General features: G+C 41.1%; 2 protein-coding genes across 2 annotated transcripts; one reads left to right on the forward strand and one right to left on the reverse strand.

Annotated features, from left to right (window-relative positions):
- The first annotated feature begins 1,333 nt into the window (after positions 1-1,333).
- Positions 1,334-15,409, forward strand: ptpn2b (protein tyrosine phosphatase non-receptor type 2b). The gene is made up of 10 exons (XM_071914696.2): positions 1,334-1,543; positions 2,270-2,360; positions 2,487-2,587; positions 5,779-5,877; positions 7,464-7,601; positions 7,989-8,198; positions 8,722-8,883; positions 10,207-10,418; positions 11,306-11,404; positions 14,418-15,409. Exons 1-10 carry the CDS (start codon positions 1,487-1,489, stop codon positions 14,437-14,439), a joined length of 1,191 nt encoding a protein of 396 aa, XP_071770797.1. The 5' UTR covers positions 1,334-1,486; the 3' UTR covers positions 14,440-15,409.
- A 218-nt stretch (positions 15,410-15,627) lies between these two features.
- Positions 15,628-21,031, reverse strand: psmg2 (proteasome (prosome, macropain) assembly chaperone 2). Its single transcript, XM_071914722.2, has 7 exons — positions 20,840-21,031; positions 20,044-20,215; positions 19,707-19,765; positions 19,142-19,260; positions 18,045-18,224; positions 17,217-17,337; positions 15,628-16,795 (listed from the first exon to the last, which is right to left on the reverse strand). The coding sequence occupies exons 1-7, from the start codon at positions 20,894-20,896 to the stop codon at positions 16,715-16,717; spliced, it is 789 nt and encodes a 262-aa protein (XP_071770823.2). The 5' UTR covers positions 20,897-21,031; the 3' UTR covers positions 15,628-16,714.
- Positions 21,032-21,070: the final 39 nt, after the last annotated feature.

The following is a 21,070-nucleotide window of genomic DNA, read 5'->3' on the forward strand; positions in this document are numbered from 1 at the left end:
CTTTCAGTACGTCACTTCTGACTCTTGAGAGATTTCCTGACTTTTCTCCCTCTTCTCCTGTGTGGATTCTCATGTGTCTCGTCAGGCTACATTGTGTTTTTTCATCTCTTGCTACAAAGTGTTCAAGTAAATGTTTTTGCCCCAGTATGACTTCTCATGTGTATTCTCAACAACAAAAACAAAACAACAATAATAAAAAATATATTATAAGAACACAGTCCATGTTGACCGGCCCAGCACCATTATGAATATTTATGAGAATACCAGCAGACAGTCTCATCTCCACCTTGTGTTCTGTAGTTGGAAATCTTGCCTCTTTCCATCTTGGATACATACCAAGAGGTTATTCTGGTGTAAAGATTTTGCCTAGTGTTCTCTAATCTTAACTAGGAGAGGATAAGTTTGAATGAATTACTGTAGTATCTTTTTTAATTTACAGGACAAGAAACATTTTCTGCAGACTAACTTCTCCAAACTAAATGTTGCTATTATCAACAAATGCATCAAAATAAACCACAAAATACTGTTGGGAAGAAATCTACTACTGACAAACAAAATGACAACAACAAACAAAAATCCTATCAATTGTCAGTTGATAAAATGTGATGGACAAAGGAAAAGAGGCAAAGGACGAGGAAGTTATTTCAACCGTCTAGCAGGCTATAACCAAATTGTGTGTCTCTGATAGCGTGGGATAAGCTGTTTGACCTCACTTTTTTGGGTTTGGTTTCCAGGTTTTGAATAGTTGAAAAGACCTGAAGACCTGCAAGCGTTAACCTGATAAGGTCATGTTGGTCCTGGGACTGGTAGGTGAGAATAGATGATATCCCTCAAACAGTCAAAGGATAATACTCATCCAAAGCAGAGTGACCCAGCTGTGGTGGACCGCCAGTAGATCTGTAGCCTAGCCCCAGCACTTTAATTCTGAGTTGTGTATATCTGTATATGAAGATTTCTTTTCCATAATGTTATATATCCATTTTGTGGAAAAGAAAATTATCTGAAGTTTAAACTCTTATCTGAAGTTTAAATTATCTTTAGTTCTAAATGCACAGTTCACTTCTCTGTATTAGGCTTATGATATAATAAAAATAAGTTTATCTACAGACTTATGATGTGAGCCGGATTATTCACATATTGAGGTATAAAATAGTACCAAAAATTAAACACATGTATCCTTAGCAAATGTGCCTTAGCTCCTGTGGTTAGTGATCCAGCGGTTTGACATCTCGTTTGCTCGTTTAGTTGAAAGATCTTTGCTGGGTTTGACAGCTACCGAAGGACCCCGATTGGCGCATGCGCATGTCGCTCCCTTCTTAGATGTCAACTGCACCAGAGATAACGGACAAACATTTAGCGGGTTCGCTAGCATACGCAAATAATTTTCTTTGACGAAAAGCTTCTTTAAATAAAGTAATGAGGTAGATAGCCAGACAAATAATTACATTTACCTTGACTGCAATAGACTGGTATTGCCACATTGAAAATGGACCAGGAATTTGAAGACATGGATTCAGAGGGCCGGTGGCAAAACCTATACATAGTAAGTATGTTAGCTTAGCGTAGCTAACAGAGATGATAGCTTACTAACGCTAGTTCAAGCGCGCATTTAATTTAGCCAGCTAATAGCTTGGCTAGCTAACCGATGCTATGCGAGATTGTCGTTGATTTGTAACGCCAGTTACCTAGCTTGTCTTTCTTCGCTAATCGCTACCTTTCCTTCAGATTTTTGTCTCTAGCCCGCTAAGTTTTGTCCGTTTGTCAGTTTACAGCAGCAAGTCTGCCTGATAGCGTAGTTTAAACGTTAACGTACGGTAAGCCCAGTGTCATATGAGCGCCTGTGCATGTGGTTGAAGCTCTCTCTGTATCCAGTTTATGTAGTCACAAACTTTTATTTATTTATTTATTTATTTTTTTTAACTTTATGTTCACTCCACAAGTTCATTGGGCTCCGCAGGGTCATGTTCAAGTTTGTTGTGAGAAGTACAAGTAGCCAAGGTGCATAATCTAACCTAATGCAATATGTATCAGGGATGTCATTTTAGACAGACACTTCTCAAATAGCATTTTCTTGGTTCCCTGCTTTTCTTCAGACTCTGGTGTTTTAAGTTACACCTCTGATGTATGCTCATATCGGGTGGTGGTGGGATTGAACCCGACACAAAACATCATTATAAACTTATTTGTATGCGGTGATTGTTTTTCCTATGATGGACATAGGAATTTCTAGCCTTGTTTTGTCTCTAAATTATCTTTGAACTGTCCTCAGGAAATCAGGAATCAGTCCCACGAATGCTCCTACAAAGTCGCAAAGTATCCAGAGAATCGCAATCGCAACAGATACAGAGATGTCAGCCCATGTAAGCAACCTTTGTCTGTGCTAACTCTAAACTGTTTATATGATTTTTTTTTTTCTGCAAATCTCTCACCACATGTGTTTATCAATAACTAATCCTTATATTACTTTTCTCTCATACTCCTTGCAGTTGATCACAGTCGGGTGAAGCTGGAGAGCACAGAAAATGACTACATCAACGCCAGTCTAGTAGTGATGGAGGAAGCCCAGAGAAGTTACATATTGACTCAGGCAAGTCCAAGGCAGAGTTTTCCAGTTGTGCCGGCTGCCAGCTTTTTAGCCATGCTCTAACATATGGCGAGCCAGCTTGTGGCTCGCTCTATGTTTACCCCTGATAAATGTTTAATCATTCATTTTTCAAGTTCTGTATTATATCACACTGACAGCACATCAGGAGTGCCTATTGGTGAATATGCGTGCTATCGCCCCCCCCCCTTCTAAACAGTCTACCGATGTCACCCTCACTTCCTCGTGCACTGTCAAAGTCGTTTCATTTCCCTCAAAGAAGTCAATGCATGGCAGTAGATGCACTCATGAATGGTCTACAGCTAGCTAGTAATGTAATCAGGAAACTGACAGAAAACTAAAGAAAGCTCTTCAGTTTTGCTTTCCTGTTGTGCTGAATTAGACTGTTGTGTCAGTGAGCAGGTTTGATGAGAGGGAGTGCTGGTTTGGATTTAGCTAAACCATTTAGCCCATGATGAGTTAAGTCTGCATCATGATTTTCTGTTTAGAGCTGTGTGTTATTCTGAGAGAGAGAGAGAGAGAGAGAGGAAGAGAGAGAATCTAAGTGTGAATGTATATACAGGGAGAGACAGTGACTGTGTGTGTGTGTGTGTGTGTGTGTGTGTGTGTGTGCCCCCATGTAACTGTAAATTAACCAAGGGTTGCTGAGTGTGTGCTATTACTGATCCTATTCCTTTTCTCTGAAATACTGAATAATTAATGAATAATGGTTAAAAATACACCTCTTAAAAATATTCTAAGAATATGATTGAGAATGTTTGTTGGATAGTTTTCACATAAGTAGATAGTTTCCGTAGTACCAGCCTGGTACCAGCACACAAAATTCACAAATGACTGTTGGCTTATCTTTATTACTTCTATTACTTTTTTATACTGTAAATTACTTACAGTAATTTGTACCCACATTTCTTTTCCTTCTTGAAAATTATTGACCACATCAATCCACATATGATCTCATTTGACTTTCATTTTATGTATAGAGCTGTGAAATTGCAAACTTTGAGAAAAAGGAGAAGGCAAAATGAGAATATTGCTTGGTGTATTCATTACCTAACAGTTCATTACCTAACAGTTGTGTCAGGAACAGTTAGACTATCTCTGTTTATTATCTCTGTTTCTGTATAGAACAGTCCAAAACTAAAAGCTCTGACAATAATCTATATTGACTTATAGTTTCTTATTTGACAAGTACAACAACTGTGACATATGCCCTCTTACCACAAAACCTTTACTTACAGAGAGTGTTACTGTATAGTTGACATGAGAAATGCACAGCCATGTGCAGCAGGCCTTAGAATTTAGCTTCATTATAGCTGAGAATGAAACCATCAGAATGTGCCAGGGGCCACCGAATTGACCTCTCATGGGATATAAAATTCTGCAGGAGAGTATCAGTCCCAGAAACCCCCTTGCTGAATACTTTTTCCATCAGCTGACAACTCCATGACCAAAAGGACAACCCTGGTCCAAGGCTGATCTGAATTAGCTGCTTGATATTGACATGGGTTGTGGGATTACTGAATATTTGGAGGTATCCATCACCATCATTTGGAAGTTCTGCACTATTTTAAAAATCAGTTTTGTGGGCACCGCACTACTAGTCACATTGACCTTTGGATGAAAACAAGATGCTTGCTTTTTTCAGTCTTTATCGCTGCTCCAGAAATTAGACATGCCACCACTACTAATTAAATTATATTGATTGAGAAACCAGCCAAAAAGGAAGAGACGTCACACTGTGGTTATCTCAGTTTTGAAATGGGGAGAGAACGTACTGAGTTTAGGTATTTGTCAAGCAGTAATCTTGTATTGTTTAATTTATACTAGATAACACTCGTTTTTGGGCTTTCTGTGTGCTGCTGTGTGGAATGTAGCCTGTGTGACGCAAGTTTTTAAAATTACTTAAACCACAAGTCAAACATATGGAGCCCAGTGGGTAGCATTCTGGTCAGACTCCGCTGAGGCAGAGGCACAGAGAATAGTCTGTATCTACTATTCATTAATAAGTATTCTACTAGAGCAGACCCAACAATGGTACAATTATCTCTATTCTGTAATCATTACTGTTCATGATATTGTGATGGCATTTTAGGCTGAAATTCTATGAACGCTAATTGTGACTGTACTGTGTGATTGTCATTTTTTTGACTTTCTGACTGGCATGACCTTGGGTAATGTCATTTGTGACACCCGTTTATCAACAGTGGTTCTTAACACAGGAGCCTCACATGGTTGTGTCTTTACTCCACACATTTAATATTCTCATGGATGCAAAGCGAATTGCTCATTTGGTGGGAAATGCAAATAGCAAAGCTCTGGTGATGTTTGTGGGTTGCAGACTTCTACAGTCACTGAAGAATTTGACAACAGCAGACGTTTCTTTTGGAATGTCATCTTGCAGAAATACATAAACTTTCTGACAAACTACCTCTTTGATTGTTAACTTTCATGTACTTAATGTGCTTATTGCTGTGCTACAAGACATTTGGTGACATTTCTTTGTGTGTTCAATGTTTGTGTGCTTTGGTACTTTTGAGATGAGGCAAAGCCAGCTTGTACCATTCATTAGCAGTGTTCATTCCACTATAATGTCACAGTTCTTATTTAACATCCTAGGTAATCAATATGGAGCCAAACATCAATAGTGTGTTGCTGTATTAGTATTATTTAAGTGCTCAGAATGAAGCATTTCATTGTATTTACACGACAAAAAAGCGACTTTGAGACTTGATGCCAATACCTCAAAGTTTCCACGGCATTGTTTATGCTAACCACTGTGTGTATTATTCAAAAGTCATTTGTGACATCTGAGACATTTGGCCTTACAGAGTACAATGTTTTTCTCACCTTAACCACATTGTAAGTGTCAGTAATCCTGACCTCCAAGTAAACTTGGGGTTTCATTTTCCTCTCTCCTGCGCAGTTAATCACATCGATGAAGATAAAGTCTCAGCCTGTTGCTCAGCTAATGTTTTCTATGAATAATATATTGTTGGTGCCTGAAGGGTCCCACACATTTCCATTGTAAATGACTTCCCGCTGTCCCACTGGACTCATTTAGTCCTGCTGTGTAACTAATGGAGGTGTGTGTGTGTGTGTGTGTGTGTGTGTGTGTGTGTGTGTGTGTGTGTGTGTGTGTGTGTGTGTGTGTGTGTGCGCGCGCGCATCGTCCACAGGGCCCCCTCAGGAACACCTGTGGCCACTTTTGGCTGATGATCTGGGAGCAGAAGACCAAGGCCGTCATCATGCTCAACAGAGTCATGGAGAAAGGCTCGGTAAGCATTCATAAAACAAACACATCATATTGTCTCGTTCTGACATCTGTCCAATTGTCTGGTGCGTGTACACGAACACACACACACATATTAGATAAGACTAGACTGCAGAAGCACACAAACACAGACTATATACAAACACACACACACTAGATAGACTAGACTGCAGAAACACTGAATAGATTACAGAAAGACCAGACACGCACACAGACCACACAGTCCACAGTAACACACACGCGGTATTATTGAGAAGTTATGCAACATTGACTGATTCATATCAACGTAATCATTTGTGTAATTTGTATTTGTAAATGGGATCATTTCATAATTATTTCAACTTTATCTGAATGAGTCACTGCCAAGCTAGTGACTCATTCATCTAGGCAGTAGTAGTAAATTGGAATTTAGTGTTTTGACAGGGAGTCACTGATGTATGTGAGGAACTGGGATGCGGTCCATCCTCTCAATTCCTCCTCGTATGATGTGCTGACTGCACACACCCAGAGTAGGTCTGATAATCTCTCTCTCTCTCTCTCTCTCTCTCTCTCTCTCTCTCTCTCTCTTCTCTCTCTCTCTCTCTCTCTCTCTCTCTCTCTCTCTGCAAAACAGCTGCAATGGGTCTTGTTGGATCATGAGATTCTCCCACCTGTTCTCATTTCTCAGAAAGAGAAGATGTAGAACGTTTAGTCCATAAATATTAACCTCACAAGGATCTGTTTTTTATTTAGAGTAGCTTTCCAATTCCAGGGAATGATGGTTGCATAATAGACTTATCTTCAGCAGTAATCTTGGCCATTGTGCGTTTAATAAGAAAATGCCATGTGAGATATTAGTTGTAGACATGCCATTGTGGACCTGGATATTTGTCATAGCATTTGACCACAGCATTGAAAAATGTCTGGCTGTTCCTTGAAGAGTATTGGAACATGTAGCACAAGTGTCACACTTGGCACACTTGTCAATCATGAATTGTTTTTCAATGGAGCAGGGCTTCTCCGGGCTTTTCCCCAGGATTTAATGGCTAGGTGACACTGGTATAACATTGAAGATATCACATTAATTTTAAATTAATCACTCTGGCTGACCTAGATTTTTTTTTTCCACTGCTGGTTTAACATGGGGGGGGGGGGGAGCCCACAAGGTACAAGTATGGGTCATTTAGGGTTGAAACAGCTTTTTTGTTCTTGTGTAAATGCAATCCTGTTGAAAAGATTGTATGGTTGCTTGTAGGTTTGCTAAATGGAAATGACAAAAATGTACTTAGAAAAACAGAATGCATGCAAAAACTTGTATTTATCAGGGGAATTTTTTGAACTATCATTGGAATTTCAGGGGCATTTTATGAACTTTCAGTGACGTTTTTGTCCTGAGCCCACTTTAATTTCTGACCCAGCTTTCCTTTCAATGCCAGGGATTGAACCGGCAACCATCCTGTTATTGGTCAGCCATTCTACCTCAAGACCAACCTCTCTTGGGTTCTTACAAAGCCAGAATATGCTCTCCTTCAGGTGTATTTCTTTGTCAGACATCTCATTACTTTGGCATCTCTCTCTGTTCCTCTCCATTTCCTCTTCTCTCTCTGACAGGAAAAGTGTGCCCAGTACTGGCCCACGGCTGAGGAGAGGGAGATGGCCTTCAGAGACACACGTTTCCTGGTCAAGCTGTTGTCGGAAGACACCAAGTCCTATTACACCACCAGAATGCTGGAGCTGCAGAATGCTAACGTAGGCCAGAGTATTCAGTATAAAGGGTGGTCAAGTGTGGGTCAAGCAGAACCACACTTGAAATGGTTCAGTTGCATCACACCAAGCTGTATCACATGGACTTCTGTTGTCCAAAGCTTCTTAGAACTGAGCACATCTTTGTCTAAACTACAAATGAGTTCAGACTAGAGAGAGAGAGTGTGCAATTTGTGCCATATTAGAAAGAGACGAATAAGCCACACATTCGGCCATTGAATACACTGATATGAACTATGTACAAGCTGTCATACTAAAAGTACTATACATAGTAATGTATATGTGTATTACTGCCATTGTTGTAGGATGTAATTGACTTGAATGGAAACGTTTTGCACCCGCTAATGTGGTCTCTTTTTGTCTCTCTTAAAGACAGGGGAGAAGAGAGAGATCTACCACTTTCATTACACCACGTGGCCTGACTTTGGTGTTCCCGAGTCCCCAGCATCCTTCCTAAACTTCCTCTTCAAGGTTCGGGAGTCAGGTTCGTTGGGGGCGGACCACGGGCCGGCTGTGGTGCACTGCAGTGCTGGGATTGGACGCTCAGGGACGTTCTCACTAGTAGACACTTGTCTGGTCCTGGTAAGCCCTGCTTCTTCGCTCCATATGGGGTCTGTTTTCACCGTCAGAATTTTCACAGTGGCCAGCCTTCAAATGATTTGCCATTTTGAATTTTAGTCTTTAGTTTTTCTACACCAGGCACAACAATCATATTTCCTCTGGTGTTACCAGGGAAACGGACATAATGTCAGTGAAAAGTCTAAACTTTGAACACCAAATGGTCAAAATGTGTAGACTAGGTCAAAATATAAGCAGGTGAAATCAATCAGTTGTTCTTCCTCATCCAGTAATAACAAATATATTCATCAATGTGATTTTACTTGTTTACTTTACAAGTTATTGAAGGTGGAAAAACGAATATCCAATATCAAACTAACTTTAATCCAGTCATGTACAACCCACAGCTGAAATGCAAGTTAGAGAGATGATTCATTTGTCCGAAACAACCACAGCATAAATGAAGAATCTGGAGTTTTGCAGATTCTTGGTTAACAGGGAGTTTATCTTGGTTAGCTGATTCAAGTTGTATTGTTGACCTATGCAGATGGACAAGAGGAAAGACCCATCATCAGTGGACATCAAAGGCATCCTGTTGGACATGAGGAAGTACCGCATGGGCCTGATCCAGACCCCAGACCAGCTGCGCTTCTCCTACATGGCTGTCCTGGAGGGAGCCAAGTACATCATGGGAGACTCATCTGTACAGGTACCGGCACCACCCACACTCTGGTGTACACACACACACACACACCCACACACACACACACACACACACACACATACACACACACATTCACTCACTTATTCAAACACTCTCTGTCACATATATACTTTCTCTTTTCTCGCTTCCTTTCACTCTGTATCTCTTTCATGTTCACGGAGTAAAGTATCCCCTCTGGCTATAATCCCAGAGGCTCCATTTAGCCAAAGCCTTTCATGTTTCTTCAGTGGAAGTGGTTTCTTAGAAAAAAAGATCAAGATCCAGGAAACTTGTTATACAGATAAATACTATAGTGTCTGTCATTGGATCCCACACATTTTCTTGAGTAGGAGAGCCAGATGCGTCATATAGGAGAAAGAGATGAAAGTCTCCAACATTGAGTAAACTTTGGGACGCAAAGGCCTTTGGGTTTAGACATCATAGGGTTGAAGGGCCATGCGTGCCTAGAGTAACTTTGAAAGTACACCTCCCTCAACTTTTTGCATTTTTGTTGTTCCGCAAACTGCATTGAGCAGCATGATCTAATGAGTAAGGAGACTGTCCAGCTGTAACGCCCCCATGACAAGCATGGGTGCTGCTCTGTAACTGTAACCCTTTGCTCACATCTCTCTGCGGAGGGGGACAAACAAAAAGATAATTTCTTTTGGGGATGAAGTATCACAAAAAAAGGACATTTGGAATTTAGTTGTGTGGGAGATCACCCTCCCAGTGCTTCAGCTTTGACAGATTGTGCATTGTGTGAGTTTCTTTTGGAAAATAATGCGTCAGTCCAATGGGGAAATTGGCTGTAGAGAAACACACAAAAGTATAGTGTTGGGAGGTTGATGATTTATTTATTTTTTCTTTGAAGTTCTAGGAACTGGACTGTTGCCAACCATAAATGAACCATATATTCCACATTCTGCTTAAATACTGTTATTCAGATTCTGTCCAGTGTGTACTGAAAAATCTGATTAATTGAAGGGACATCAAATTTTTGTCAGCAGAAAAGGCACAATATGCACAATTTTGCAAGGTAAAATATTTGTAGGATTTATTTAGGGATTTTTTTTTCCCGACAGGCAAGAGCTAGGTTCCACACATCCAATATTGTCCAACCATCATGCATAAGATTCAATTTATCTTCTGTTCTTTGGTGTCAGTGCATTGCAATATTTGTTTTGATTCAGTCTGATAGAATGTAATTTGTCCCTCACAAGTTCTTTTAATGTAATGGCGGCAGTAGAAGAACTTGAACTAAGTAGCTTCCCCTTCTCTCCCCTCCTCTCCTCCTCTGTCTTCTGTCCTTCTGTCCTTCTCTCCTTGTAGAAGCGGTGGCAGGAGTTGTCCAGAGAAGACCAGGAGCCGGTGTCTGACTCTCCACCCTCGAGTCAGCCTCAGGCCAAGTGTCCTTCAGAAAGATACAACGGCATCCAGCGGGGCGTTCCCCAGCTGGAGGAGGGAGGAGACTGCAGGCAGGACGGCAAAATCCCCAGTCAGTCTCCCTGCAAGGAACAGGAGCTGGACGGCAGCACAACACAGTCAGTATAGTCTGATCTAATGTGTGTGTGTGTGTGTGTGTGTGTGTGTGTGTGTGTGTGTGTGTGTGTGTGTGTGTTCCCACATGACGACATGCTCTATGAATAAAAGTAAGGGTGCACCGATCAATCGGCAGATAATGTTCTAAATAGATCATTGGTGATTAGCCGATCACTGTTTCAACTGCCCAATCAAAAAAAAAATCTAAAAGTTTCAATTACCGGATCAGGAAAGTGGTCGAATGTATGCCATAAAAACATTGAGCCAATTGGCAGCAGTCAGCAGAATGTTAGTGTTGTATGAATGTCGTCCATCTGGCACTGACAGTTCATTTCTGATGTTTGTTTTGAATTTCACAGCCTATGATCACAGATAAGCACCAGTTTAATATATTTGAAAGAAGGCAGAGCCAGTGCTGCCACAATGAAAAACTTCATGCGCTACCAGTAGCAATAGATGAGTGAACACCTCGGCCATCAAGCACACACTAACATATAATTACTATGTTTGGATAAAACCTAGGTTTTATTTACACATGGATAGGCCAGCTGTGTCATGCAGCCAAAAGAAACAATCTGTTAAACACAGTGCTATATTCGATACATTACATTCAAATTTATGCTTGCCGTGCCCCTATACATGATGTGCCATTGTTAGTAGAAAGTAAAAAGTCAAAATGCATAATTTCAGTCGATGATCATATTGGTGATCGGCCAATCACACCGTTAAAAAAACGGCAATTGGGCTCAGCCCCAGAAAACCTGATCGGTGCATCCCTAGTTAAAAGCTTAGATAGCTTAATTAAAATATGTTTGTGAGCCTGCAACATAACATTGCTGGATGGGTGGCTGTTGGGCAATTTTAACTGTTTTTAACTGTTTTTACACAGCAAGAGACGCAGAGAAGACAGCATCTCCAAATCAGCCACAGCAAAGACACCCCAGCAAACCAAGCCCAGGATAAATGACTCAGAAAAGAAGAGGAAAAGGTGATTATTCCTCTTCCCAAAACCTCCTCTCGTGTCATCAAACTATTAGTAGTATGTTCCAGGATGCTTTTTGTCACGCCCCATCACACTGCATCTGTTATATTCATTACTCACTGTGATTTGTATTATGTTTATCATTGAATGTAGGTATTCATTGATATCACTGTTTCACTGCCAAGTCTGGGTACTGAACTTGACATATTGATCGATACTAAACACTGGATCTAATCTATCACTTTTGTTAACAAAATAAAGCAGTGTTGGTGCAATGTTTAGATAATAAAAACGTATGTAGAAAGCACTGCAGTGGGTAATGAAACCAGTGAAGAAGGTGCTCTTTGGTGAGGGGATTAAACTTTCATACTAATCCAACAGACTTGAGCCATGGCAACTCTTCTTAGAAAAACATTTAAAAGCTTTTATTAAATGGCTAGTTCATAAAAGAATAGATGAGTTGCCTTGTCCTCAAGTCTGTTGGATTACCTTATTCAATGCTGTTCCATCCCTGAAGATACAGGAAAAGTCTTATTTCATTTTGCATGATTCAACCACACCCTAGTCTCCTTCCTTGGACAGAAAGGAACATTGTCGTTTTCGCTCCTTTAATTGAATAGAAGTCAGGGAAGTAGAGTTAAGTCTTAGCAGTAGGCCAAAGTGGGCTTTAGTTCCCCACAGAAACCAGGCTTTCCCAGTTCATGACTCAACAACCTCATGACAGAAGTTAGAGACAGACAGTGTTACAGTACTAAGGCCCCATCCTCTTTCTTTATCTGTCTTTTTCCCTTCCCCTCTCCCTCTGTCTGAGTCTTGACAGTCTTAGTCATTTGGTGTGAAGCAGCCAGACTAGCTCACTCAGATCTGCTCGGTGATGTTCTTATGAAGGCGGACTGGTTAGACCTGACAAAGCACTCATTTTTGATGACTGTGCACCTAGAAAAACGGCTCACTAAGACATTTCTGGGAAGCCTTCCTTTGCTGTGTGACAAATGACTGTTGTTCCAGTAATAGGCACAAACGTACCATATCTGGCAAGGTCTTAATCTGCTCTTGTGGTTCTTCTCGGACAGTTTGGGCTGCATTTGCTGTACATGACAAGAGCTGGCCTGTCCAGTGGGGGGCACTGTAACTTTACCCCCCTCTGTGACAGCAACACCCATGAAGAACACATTTAGAGGAGGAAGTTTACCCGCAGCTTTTAAAAAGAACCCCCAAACTTGTACGTGAAGGAGTGTATGTGTGTGTGTGCGCTTTGTGTCTGCCGTGTTTTTGGTTTCTGTTGCGGTTTTATTCTTTCTTTTGTGATTTGCTTGGCTCTGGTGGTCTGTAGTTGTGTTCATGTTAGGCTGCACTATGGCATGGAGTGTGTGTGTGTGTGTGCGTGTGTGTTTGTGGTTGTTGAAGCTCTGAAGCCTCAGGTTGAGATGGAATATATAAATACAGGGCTCTAATGTGTGACCATTTGGTCACTTGTGCTAACTAAATCTTGTACAACATGGAATGAAATTTGGTAAACGGGTGGTAAATGTCTTTTGTGATAACAATGAAAAGTCTTATCTTGTATCTACCTATTCTACCCAATCAAATGTCAGTGAGCAAACCGATGTAAAACAGGGTTATTACATCAAAAAAGAAGCCTAAATCAGACCTTCACCAATTGCCTCTCTTCTGTGCGCATAAGTGCTGCAATTTTGTTCGTAAGTATGGTTGATTGGAGAGAGAATGCCAAAAACTTCATAGTCAAGGAGCTGACCAATTCTTAGAAATGTTGAAATATGGGATATTTAAAAAATATGGGAAAATATCACCCCTTTAACTGGGCTAGACAATCATACAGACTTTCCATCCAAAATTAGCAAGCACCACTGCACTATGAAAACCCCAGTGACCATTAAACTGTCATTAATCATTCAAAAAAAAAAAAAAGTTGGTGCTCATTAAAGTTTGTTGCATGCTCATACATTTTTGCTGGCACTCCTAACTTTCAGAGGTTGAGTCTTTACATTTCTTCAGAACTTAAGCATGGCTGTGTTCATAAGTAGTTTGTGGGTTTTAAACTGCATCAGGTGTTGTGCTTTGGCCTTTTTAAAGTTTGAATGTAACTATGGCACATTCACATTTGGATGTCAGAGATGGATGGTAAACAGAGTATGATTTATTTTCATCAAGAGATTACGGTCAATTCTGGCAGTGCCCGTGTTGATTTACAGTGGCTGAAGAGGCTGTCGAGCATTAAAATATTTCAACTTTTTGCCATTCTCTGCTACAGTTTTGCAAACTAGATGTTCAGCCTGTAAAAATTTCAGCTCTTTTTCTAAGGACATATCTAGGGACTCATGACATGCAGTTTACAGGAGTAAAAGGCACAGGCCCATAGAAATACATGGCCAACTACAGTACCTTAAACTAAGCAGCTGGGCAAGATTAGCTGTAAGCAACACCTCTCTTTTTTTTTTTTTTAAGACACTTATCAATCCCATCTTTAAAAACCTTCCATATCATCCAGTGATATGCAATCCAGCGTCTGATTCTTACTCCCAAAGAGCCTTGTTATAGGTGACATGCAAATCTGATGGTGCGTTCAAATGCTCTCTGAAATTTGGAAGACAAAATGGAAATTTTCTTGAAACATTTGCTTTCTATCCAAAATATTTGAGGTTTGCAGAGCATCTGAACACATTGTTAATGCTTCTACAAATATCACGGCTGCTTTTGCTGCATCAACTGATCTAATGTTGAGATGATCAAAGTGATTCAAGACACTACTGTGCCAACATGTACGCTGGCTCCTCGAAGCTGAATGAAACTCTCCGTGGTTTTCCATTGTCTATGGTAAAGCCTCAACTCCAAAGCTTAACCCATGGTCTTCTTGACAAAGCTTAAGACATTTATTGGATTTTGTGGCACACGAGTTCCTTTGATCGCTCTTGGACTTCACTGAAAATCTGATAGGAAACTGTTGTTTTTATCTGGTTCCGAGTTCAACCTCTTGAACCCTTTTTGTGTCTCATGACAGGGCGAAAACCAGCGACACCTAACCAGTCTCCACCTGCGGCCACGTGACCACAGCTTCGGCGGCGAAGCCAACATCGGCAGGGATCTCCAGCTCTCTCCCTCTCAACCTCTCTGTGTCCTCCTTCCCCAGCCTCACCTCCACTTAAACTCAACCAGCTCTCCTCTTCTGTAGCTTGTTTTTTTTTTTCCAGCCTTGGCCCAGTGGCACTCTCCCAACCCATCATGCACCTCATCCCCCCGCCCCCTTCCCTATCTGTCACTGCCACATCCTCCTCAGTGTCCCGCCTCACAGCCTTCCCTCTCTCCCTGTCCCATCTCTCTAAACTGTTTACAGCAAACACTTCGACATTCTTTGAAGAGAGGACATTTGAAAAGACAAACACACCAGCTCGTTACCCCACCCACCAAACCGGCGCTGCTTGTGGAGTCCGACAATGCGTCATCAGTTTTTGCTTTAATAATTTTATTATTTGCATCTTTATTTGTCATTTGTTCTATTTTGCATTTACCAAATTAAGGCTCAAAATGAACTGAAAATAGGGGCTATGCATTGCCAATTTGTAATGCTGTTCATATGTGTATTTTTAGAGAACCTTTTTCAGAGGCAAAAATAAAACGTTCTATTTTTTATAAGAGATTACTTGAAGTTTTCCATAGTGTCGGGAGGGCTAAATGAAAGCACCCCCTCCCTCCACATGAGAAATTCAGTGGCATGTAATGTTTCCATGATGTACATAGTGTTCTTTTTAAAAGATGTGTGTAAAAAGACATATTTTTGCTTGTAAAAAAAAATGACCGAAGACAATGTATTCGATTTGAACAGACAAAAGAAATACGATTTCATGACTCGTTCTCCTTTTTGAAATGAATTTGTCTTAAGTTTCCCTTTCTCCTAGAGTGTAATCTACAAATAAAACTGGTATTATCTAGTTTACATAATGATGACTTGTCTTTGACCCTTTCTGGCTGCCTCAGTCAATGTGAGCCAATTGTCCTATAAACTGCACCTCGAGATTTCAGAACATACGAAGGACGTCCTTTAAAAAAATGCTATTCTGGACAAAAATATTCCCTGACTCACTCACTCTAAACAGTAAATTGTTCAGAATAAGCAAGTCAGGGAATTGGCCAAGCGGCCAAGCAATCCTTTCACAAGAGCAGTTCACACTTTTTCTCAAATAATGGATCTCTCATTTCCAAAGCTAAATCTTCTATTTATAGTTCTCTTTAAGCTCTCTTCCACTGCAACTACATACATAAAAATGACGGCAGGACATTTCCTGGCCGTGACCGCGCTCCACAGCAACCCACCCAAAACAACGATACAGGCTAAAACCACAGACTTCGCAGTACTGCACGACACAAACAAAGTCTGCATCCGAGTGCTTTCTCTTTCTCATCAGAACAACTTATAACTGGTTGTAACATGTTTTGGGACGGAATCAAATTACAATGTTAAGAGAGGCGGGACTGCCAGGAATACAGTGTGGCACCTGGCCAACCACTTTCAGTTAACTGGGTGGAGGCAGGGTCGAGCCAGACTCACACTTTATTTTTTGGCCTTGGATATATTCACACTGGATTCTCGTAATTCAACGATCGTTTATTTAAAAAAAGAAAACATTCATCAAGTGCTATTAACAGTTCTTCAATACTAGGAAATAGTAAATATGACCAGAAGTGTACATTTGGGACGATTTTTGTACATGACATGTCTGAACATCTAAAGGGTATTATTAAAATAAAGGAAGCGGCAACAAATTTCCCACAAATTGAAGGGTTCTGGTGTTCCTCTACTTGTTTACAACCATGTTTTAGGTCCAGTCATCCTTGAGTGGGCTAGGTAAACTAAACACTACCAGCATAATGATTGTGAGTCATTTTTTTTTTTAATGCAGGCAGTGTCTTCCAGGGTAATCAACTCATCCCGAAGGCACAAGTAGTCACCCTTCTCACTAACCTGACCTGATCCCAGCTGAGCGCTAATGAGAGATTCTGAAACCGCAACAGAGACGCAGGCCGTTTCTCGCAGGCCGTTTCTCTCTCTGCCGACAGAGAAGAAAGAAGCCCGGAGGTGTTGTGACTGGAAAGCATGGCCGCTACCTGGCAGAGGAGACGGACCCCGGGGAGTTTCTGTACAAAGTGGCCGTTCGCCTTTTCAGAGCTCTGACTTTGCAGTTGTTGTTTTTTTTTCTTTCCATAAGCCAACTATAACCTGAAAATAGCAAGAACAAAATGTTGCCCTCCTGTATGTATGTGTGTATGTATGTGTGTGTGTGTGGTGTGTATGTGTGTGCATCAGAAGAGTGCCGGAGGGATGCCGCTGCCAAACAGAAGCCTCCAGGATGTTGGGATCTTCCATTTGCTGGGCCCTTGGCTCTGGAATGTGAGGCAGACAAAAGGCTGATTAGATATTTATTATCTCAAAGTCACATATTGTATTATACAGTACATTCTTAAATCCACTCCCTCCCAGACATTTTCTGTATCCTCCTCACATCACCATGTACCAGACTAACCAGGAGCTAAGTGGTTAACTAGTTCAATCAGCAAATGAACAGTCTGGACTTTCAGTATACAGAATATGAACATCAATCAGTTCAGTCATTTAATTTATATGGGCCAGTATTAAAAACATTTCAGCTCAGATTAAAGCCTTTTAAATACAATATGGAGCGACTCTGACCCCCTTTTTTGGAATTGCTACCTATCACAATGTGATATGCAAGGGAGGGAAACTATTTCCAAAGTTTCTGTAACTGCAGTATTACAAGGCCGGCTGCTCAAGAGCGTCCCTTACAGGTTTGTCCTGCAGGTGGAGCCAGTCGTTGAGGTGGTTGACCAGAGTGAAGGCGTCGGGGATGTTGTCGCCCTCTGAGCAGAAGAGCAGCACCACGGCCAGAGGGAGATCCTCCGCACAGCTACACGCCACATTCAGGACACACAGTCAGACAAACAAGTGCTTGCTGATCAGTATGCTGTATTTCAGTAAGCTGAATTTAAAATGGTTTAGTAGGTACATTTTCCTCCAACATGAGCAATGTGATGATGACAAGTTCTACTGTTTTCCAGGTGTGTTTGAGTAGACATCAGGAAAATACCAAGAGGAAATTTCTAGGTTAAAAAGCCACCTACAATACTGTGTGAAATGACGTGACGGTAAAATGAGCAAATCATGCAAAACGATGTGATCCTAGACAAGCGTCAGTTTTTGGGCTTCAACATGATTTATGTAACATGTTCAAATCACATGCTGGCTGCTACAGTGTAAAGCACAACTTGTACACTATAAGAATTGTGTGTGTGTGTGTGTGTGTGTGTGTGTGTGTGTAGAATGCATTTGGGCAAAGGTACTGAAAAATGTTTATGTTTTATAACGGTAAGTACCATGCTAAACATCCCCTATATTCTAGCATGCAGTGAGTGAATTATATCAAAATTCTACATAACAATGTCAACATGCTACATTCAAATTATACTGTAGCCCAAACGCTGATGTTGTTGATGTCTGTGATTGGTTAGTTTTACTGTCACTGATGTTGCACAGCCCAAAGGTAGTTCTAATTTTTCCCAGAGTTCATTCAGTCAAATAATGGTTTGAAGTTGACATGTGGTTCCTCTCTGTCACCTGTCTGTGAAGAGTCCCTTGGTGATGCCTCCTCCGGGGATGTAGAGGCGAGGCTCTGCGCTGCCGTCTGTGAGGCCGGGGAAGGCCGACACGCGCTCCATCTCCCTCCAGCCCAGCTCCTTCAGGGCGTCGCCCGACACCTTCAGCAGGGTCGGCGTGACCAGGTACCTCAGGGGGGCACTAGCACGCGAAAACATCAAGACGACGGGAGAGTTCAAATGTTACAGCTGTGGCAAGGGAATGCATTTTAGAAGGTCGGCATATCGTATTCAATGGGTGCCATATCGAAAAATCTGCACACCAAAAACAGCTCCACTTACACACCTTTTTATTCGTGATTTATTTTAAAATGACAACATCTTGATCCCACTAGGATCTTCATCAGGTCGAGATGTTGTCATTTTGAAATAAAGAAAGGTGTGTAAGTGGAGCTGTTTTTGGTGTGTGGATTTTTCTTCCTTTTTTGCCAAGGAAATGCATTTTCCCTCACCTGACACCTCAGGTCTCTGCTAAGTTTGCTTAATGTATTATGAACAGCTGTTTCATTATTCACACCACAGGATACCAACTGATTTTGATCTCTACATAGACATTATGCTTTGCTGTTATCTTAATGGCACACTGGTTCATTGGAGTCCTAATGATAAAGTAGCAATTATTTGAAACATGTAGGTGGATTTATTTACATTCATCTGTCATTACTGCAACGTTTGCCTTAGCTTTCCTTGTGTCTGGTGCATTTAATGTATCATTATCAGTAAAAGCACCTTAATAAAGTTGCTTAGAAGTGAGTGAAGAAAGTTAATGTAAAATAACTGCACAAATGTAATCTTTCCATAATAATAGTAATTCAACTAGTAAGCTGAAGGAGTACTATATTTTTTCCTCAGATGCCTGTATTATTGTACAAGCATATCACCAGATAATTGGATCTATAATAGTGTGCATTTTGACAGGATTACTTGGTTCCTGAAATGAAAGTGCAGCTATGAAATGAGGTTAGAACAGCTTTTGTTGAATCCTCCTCCTCCTGATGAAGCTAATACTGAAACTCTTCCCACAGTGAATCTGGTGCTGTGCTGTCTGTCAGTAAATACCCTTGGAGCTGCTGGTCGTCCCTCTGGTAGGCATGGCTGCTGGACAGAACCACCGTCCTGGAAAACCCGCTGGCTTTGATCCAAGACACCAGCAATTTACGGAACTTTTTGGATTTTGTCTGCGATGAGAGAGAAGACCGAGCGACGAATTAAATTAATGCTAATTCCATTCAAGGAAAGACCAACTACTGTATGTCTTCATGGAAATCATGCACTCTCAAAACAATTTACATATCAGGGCTGAAAACCACGAAATTAAGAAGAACATGAAATATTTACAATTACAATTTTTAATTTGCAAGAAGCCATAACCCCCCCACACACACACACACACACACACCCACACACACACGCAAAACCTCCAAAACAAGTTTGACAAGTTTGCAGAAAACAGAAACTCTTTTATTGTATTCAAATCGGCGCAATGGAGAACACTGAAAAAGAAGTCAGATTGATTACAGTCACACTGCTGGCTTGGCAAACCATTCTGAACTGTAAAAACACAACTGCACCTACAGTATAAACACTAAATCAATCATGCTGGTGCAGCAGGCCGTGGCTTTACCTGAACAATTGGCGTCCTGATCTGAAGAACTGCCACCTTCATTTCTGCTGCTGTGTACACTGTTGATGAGAAGGTTGTGATGGTTATGTGAGGTTGACAGAAGTAATTATTCAGTACTCGCTCAAAGAAATACTTGTAAAACATTATCAGTATCCTATTAACTTTAAAAGGACCTCATCTTCCTCAATGAGACCCTAACTGCCCAAAAACGATGGGTCTCCTGCCTAAATTCAATAGTCAGGTGGTCAGATCTGCACATTTAGGCCTCTACAGTGGCCAAATAAGACAAGACCCACAGGAGAAATGAACTCCATTGTCAACAGTGTTTGGTTGGTACCTTCTGCAGCGGTGTGCAGCTCCTCTGCATCCTCTCTGCAGGTGGTGTAGGGGTTGTTCCCCGCCATGGGGATCAGGCAGTCTGTGTGGATGTAGCCCGCCCGACTCATGTTGAGAGTCGACACGATCAGGTCCGCCGCCAGCTGGCCCACGTTACCAACAGCCACGGCTGGCTGGGAAAAACAAAACAACAACAACAAGATGAAATATGGAGGGAGGATGGAAGATGGTTGAGGATGACACCAAAATACCTAAAAGGCCTATCAAACTGCCCTAAAGAGTAATCAAACTAAGACAAATGACAAAATAAGAATAAATAAAAACATTAAAATGTATCCCCTGCCCCAACAATCCACTTTACATGATTTAATAGCATTTAGGGGTGTAATATTTTGTTGATATGAAAGCTAAACCCTGGTCATAGCATTGCACTTTTGAAAAACACAAAGATTACTGCTGTTTTACTATAAAGGGGCAATATAGCAAGGAGGGACAGATGATTACTCTCCAGCCAAATCAATAAACGGCTGGTAATGTATCAGATATCAATAAATTCAGACAAAATTCAACAGTTTGTCAAGACAGACAGCTTAAACGTTCACCTGATCTTTAAGTTAGCTAGCTAACTTCTCCACACAGTTTCATAAACGGGTAATGCATTGTGACTCTCTGAAAGCTATGATAATTACACACTTGTTGATGATATTTCTATGATAATTACACGTGTTTCTGACAAGCCTATAGCTTCTGTGTAAGTGAAACCAAGCGGCAGTAGAAAACTCAGACGTCTCACTCACCATGATGAGGGTGAAATCTTTGAAGGAGGGCTGTGTGTTTTCTGTAGCGATAAACATGGCGCCGTTTAAAGACACGGAGTCAACAAACTGCCGAATAACGTTAAATAACGGCTCTACAGGTAACTTTATTTTCTAAAATGATGTGTTTAGGCAGCTTTCACTTCTATTTTCATGCCTGGTGTTGTGGGCTTTCGGCACATTCACCCGGCGTCGACTGTTGATGACTAAAGA

Source organism: Centroberyx gerrardi, chromosome 19 (assembly GCF_048128805.1).
Source record: "Centroberyx gerrardi isolate f3 chromosome 19, fCenGer3.hap1.cur.20231027, whole genome shotgun sequence".
NCBI lineage: Eukaryota > Metazoa > Chordata > Actinopteri > Beryciformes > Berycidae > Centroberyx > Centroberyx gerrardi.

Excerpts from the sequence above, each read along its gene's own strand:
- psmg2 (XM_071914722.2), bottom strand. The coding sequence starts at position 20,896 with ATGTTTATCGCTACAGAAAACACACAGCCCTCCTTCAAAGATTTCACC. Across the intron at positions 19,766-20,043 it reads GCTGCACACCGCTGCAGAAG|TGTACACAGCAGCAGAAATG; the intron begins GTACCAACCAAA and ends TCTCATCAACAG. Across the intron at positions 16,796-17,216 it reads TCCACCTGCAGGACAAACCT|AGCCAAGGGCCCAGCAAATG; the intron begins GTAAGGGACGCT and ends CTCACATTCCAG.
- ptpn2b (XM_071914696.2), top strand. The coding sequence starts at position 1,487 with ATGGACCAGGAATTTGAAGACATGGATTCAGAGGGCCGGTGGCAAAAC. Across the intron at positions 2,361-2,486 it reads ATACAGAGATGTCAGCCCAT|TTGATCACAGTCGGGTGAAG; the intron begins GTAAGCAACCTT and ends TACTCCTTGCAG. Across the intron at positions 2,588-5,778 it reads GAAGTTACATATTGACTCAG|GGCCCCCTCAGGAACACCTG; the intron begins GCAAGTCCAAGG and ends CATCGTCCACAG.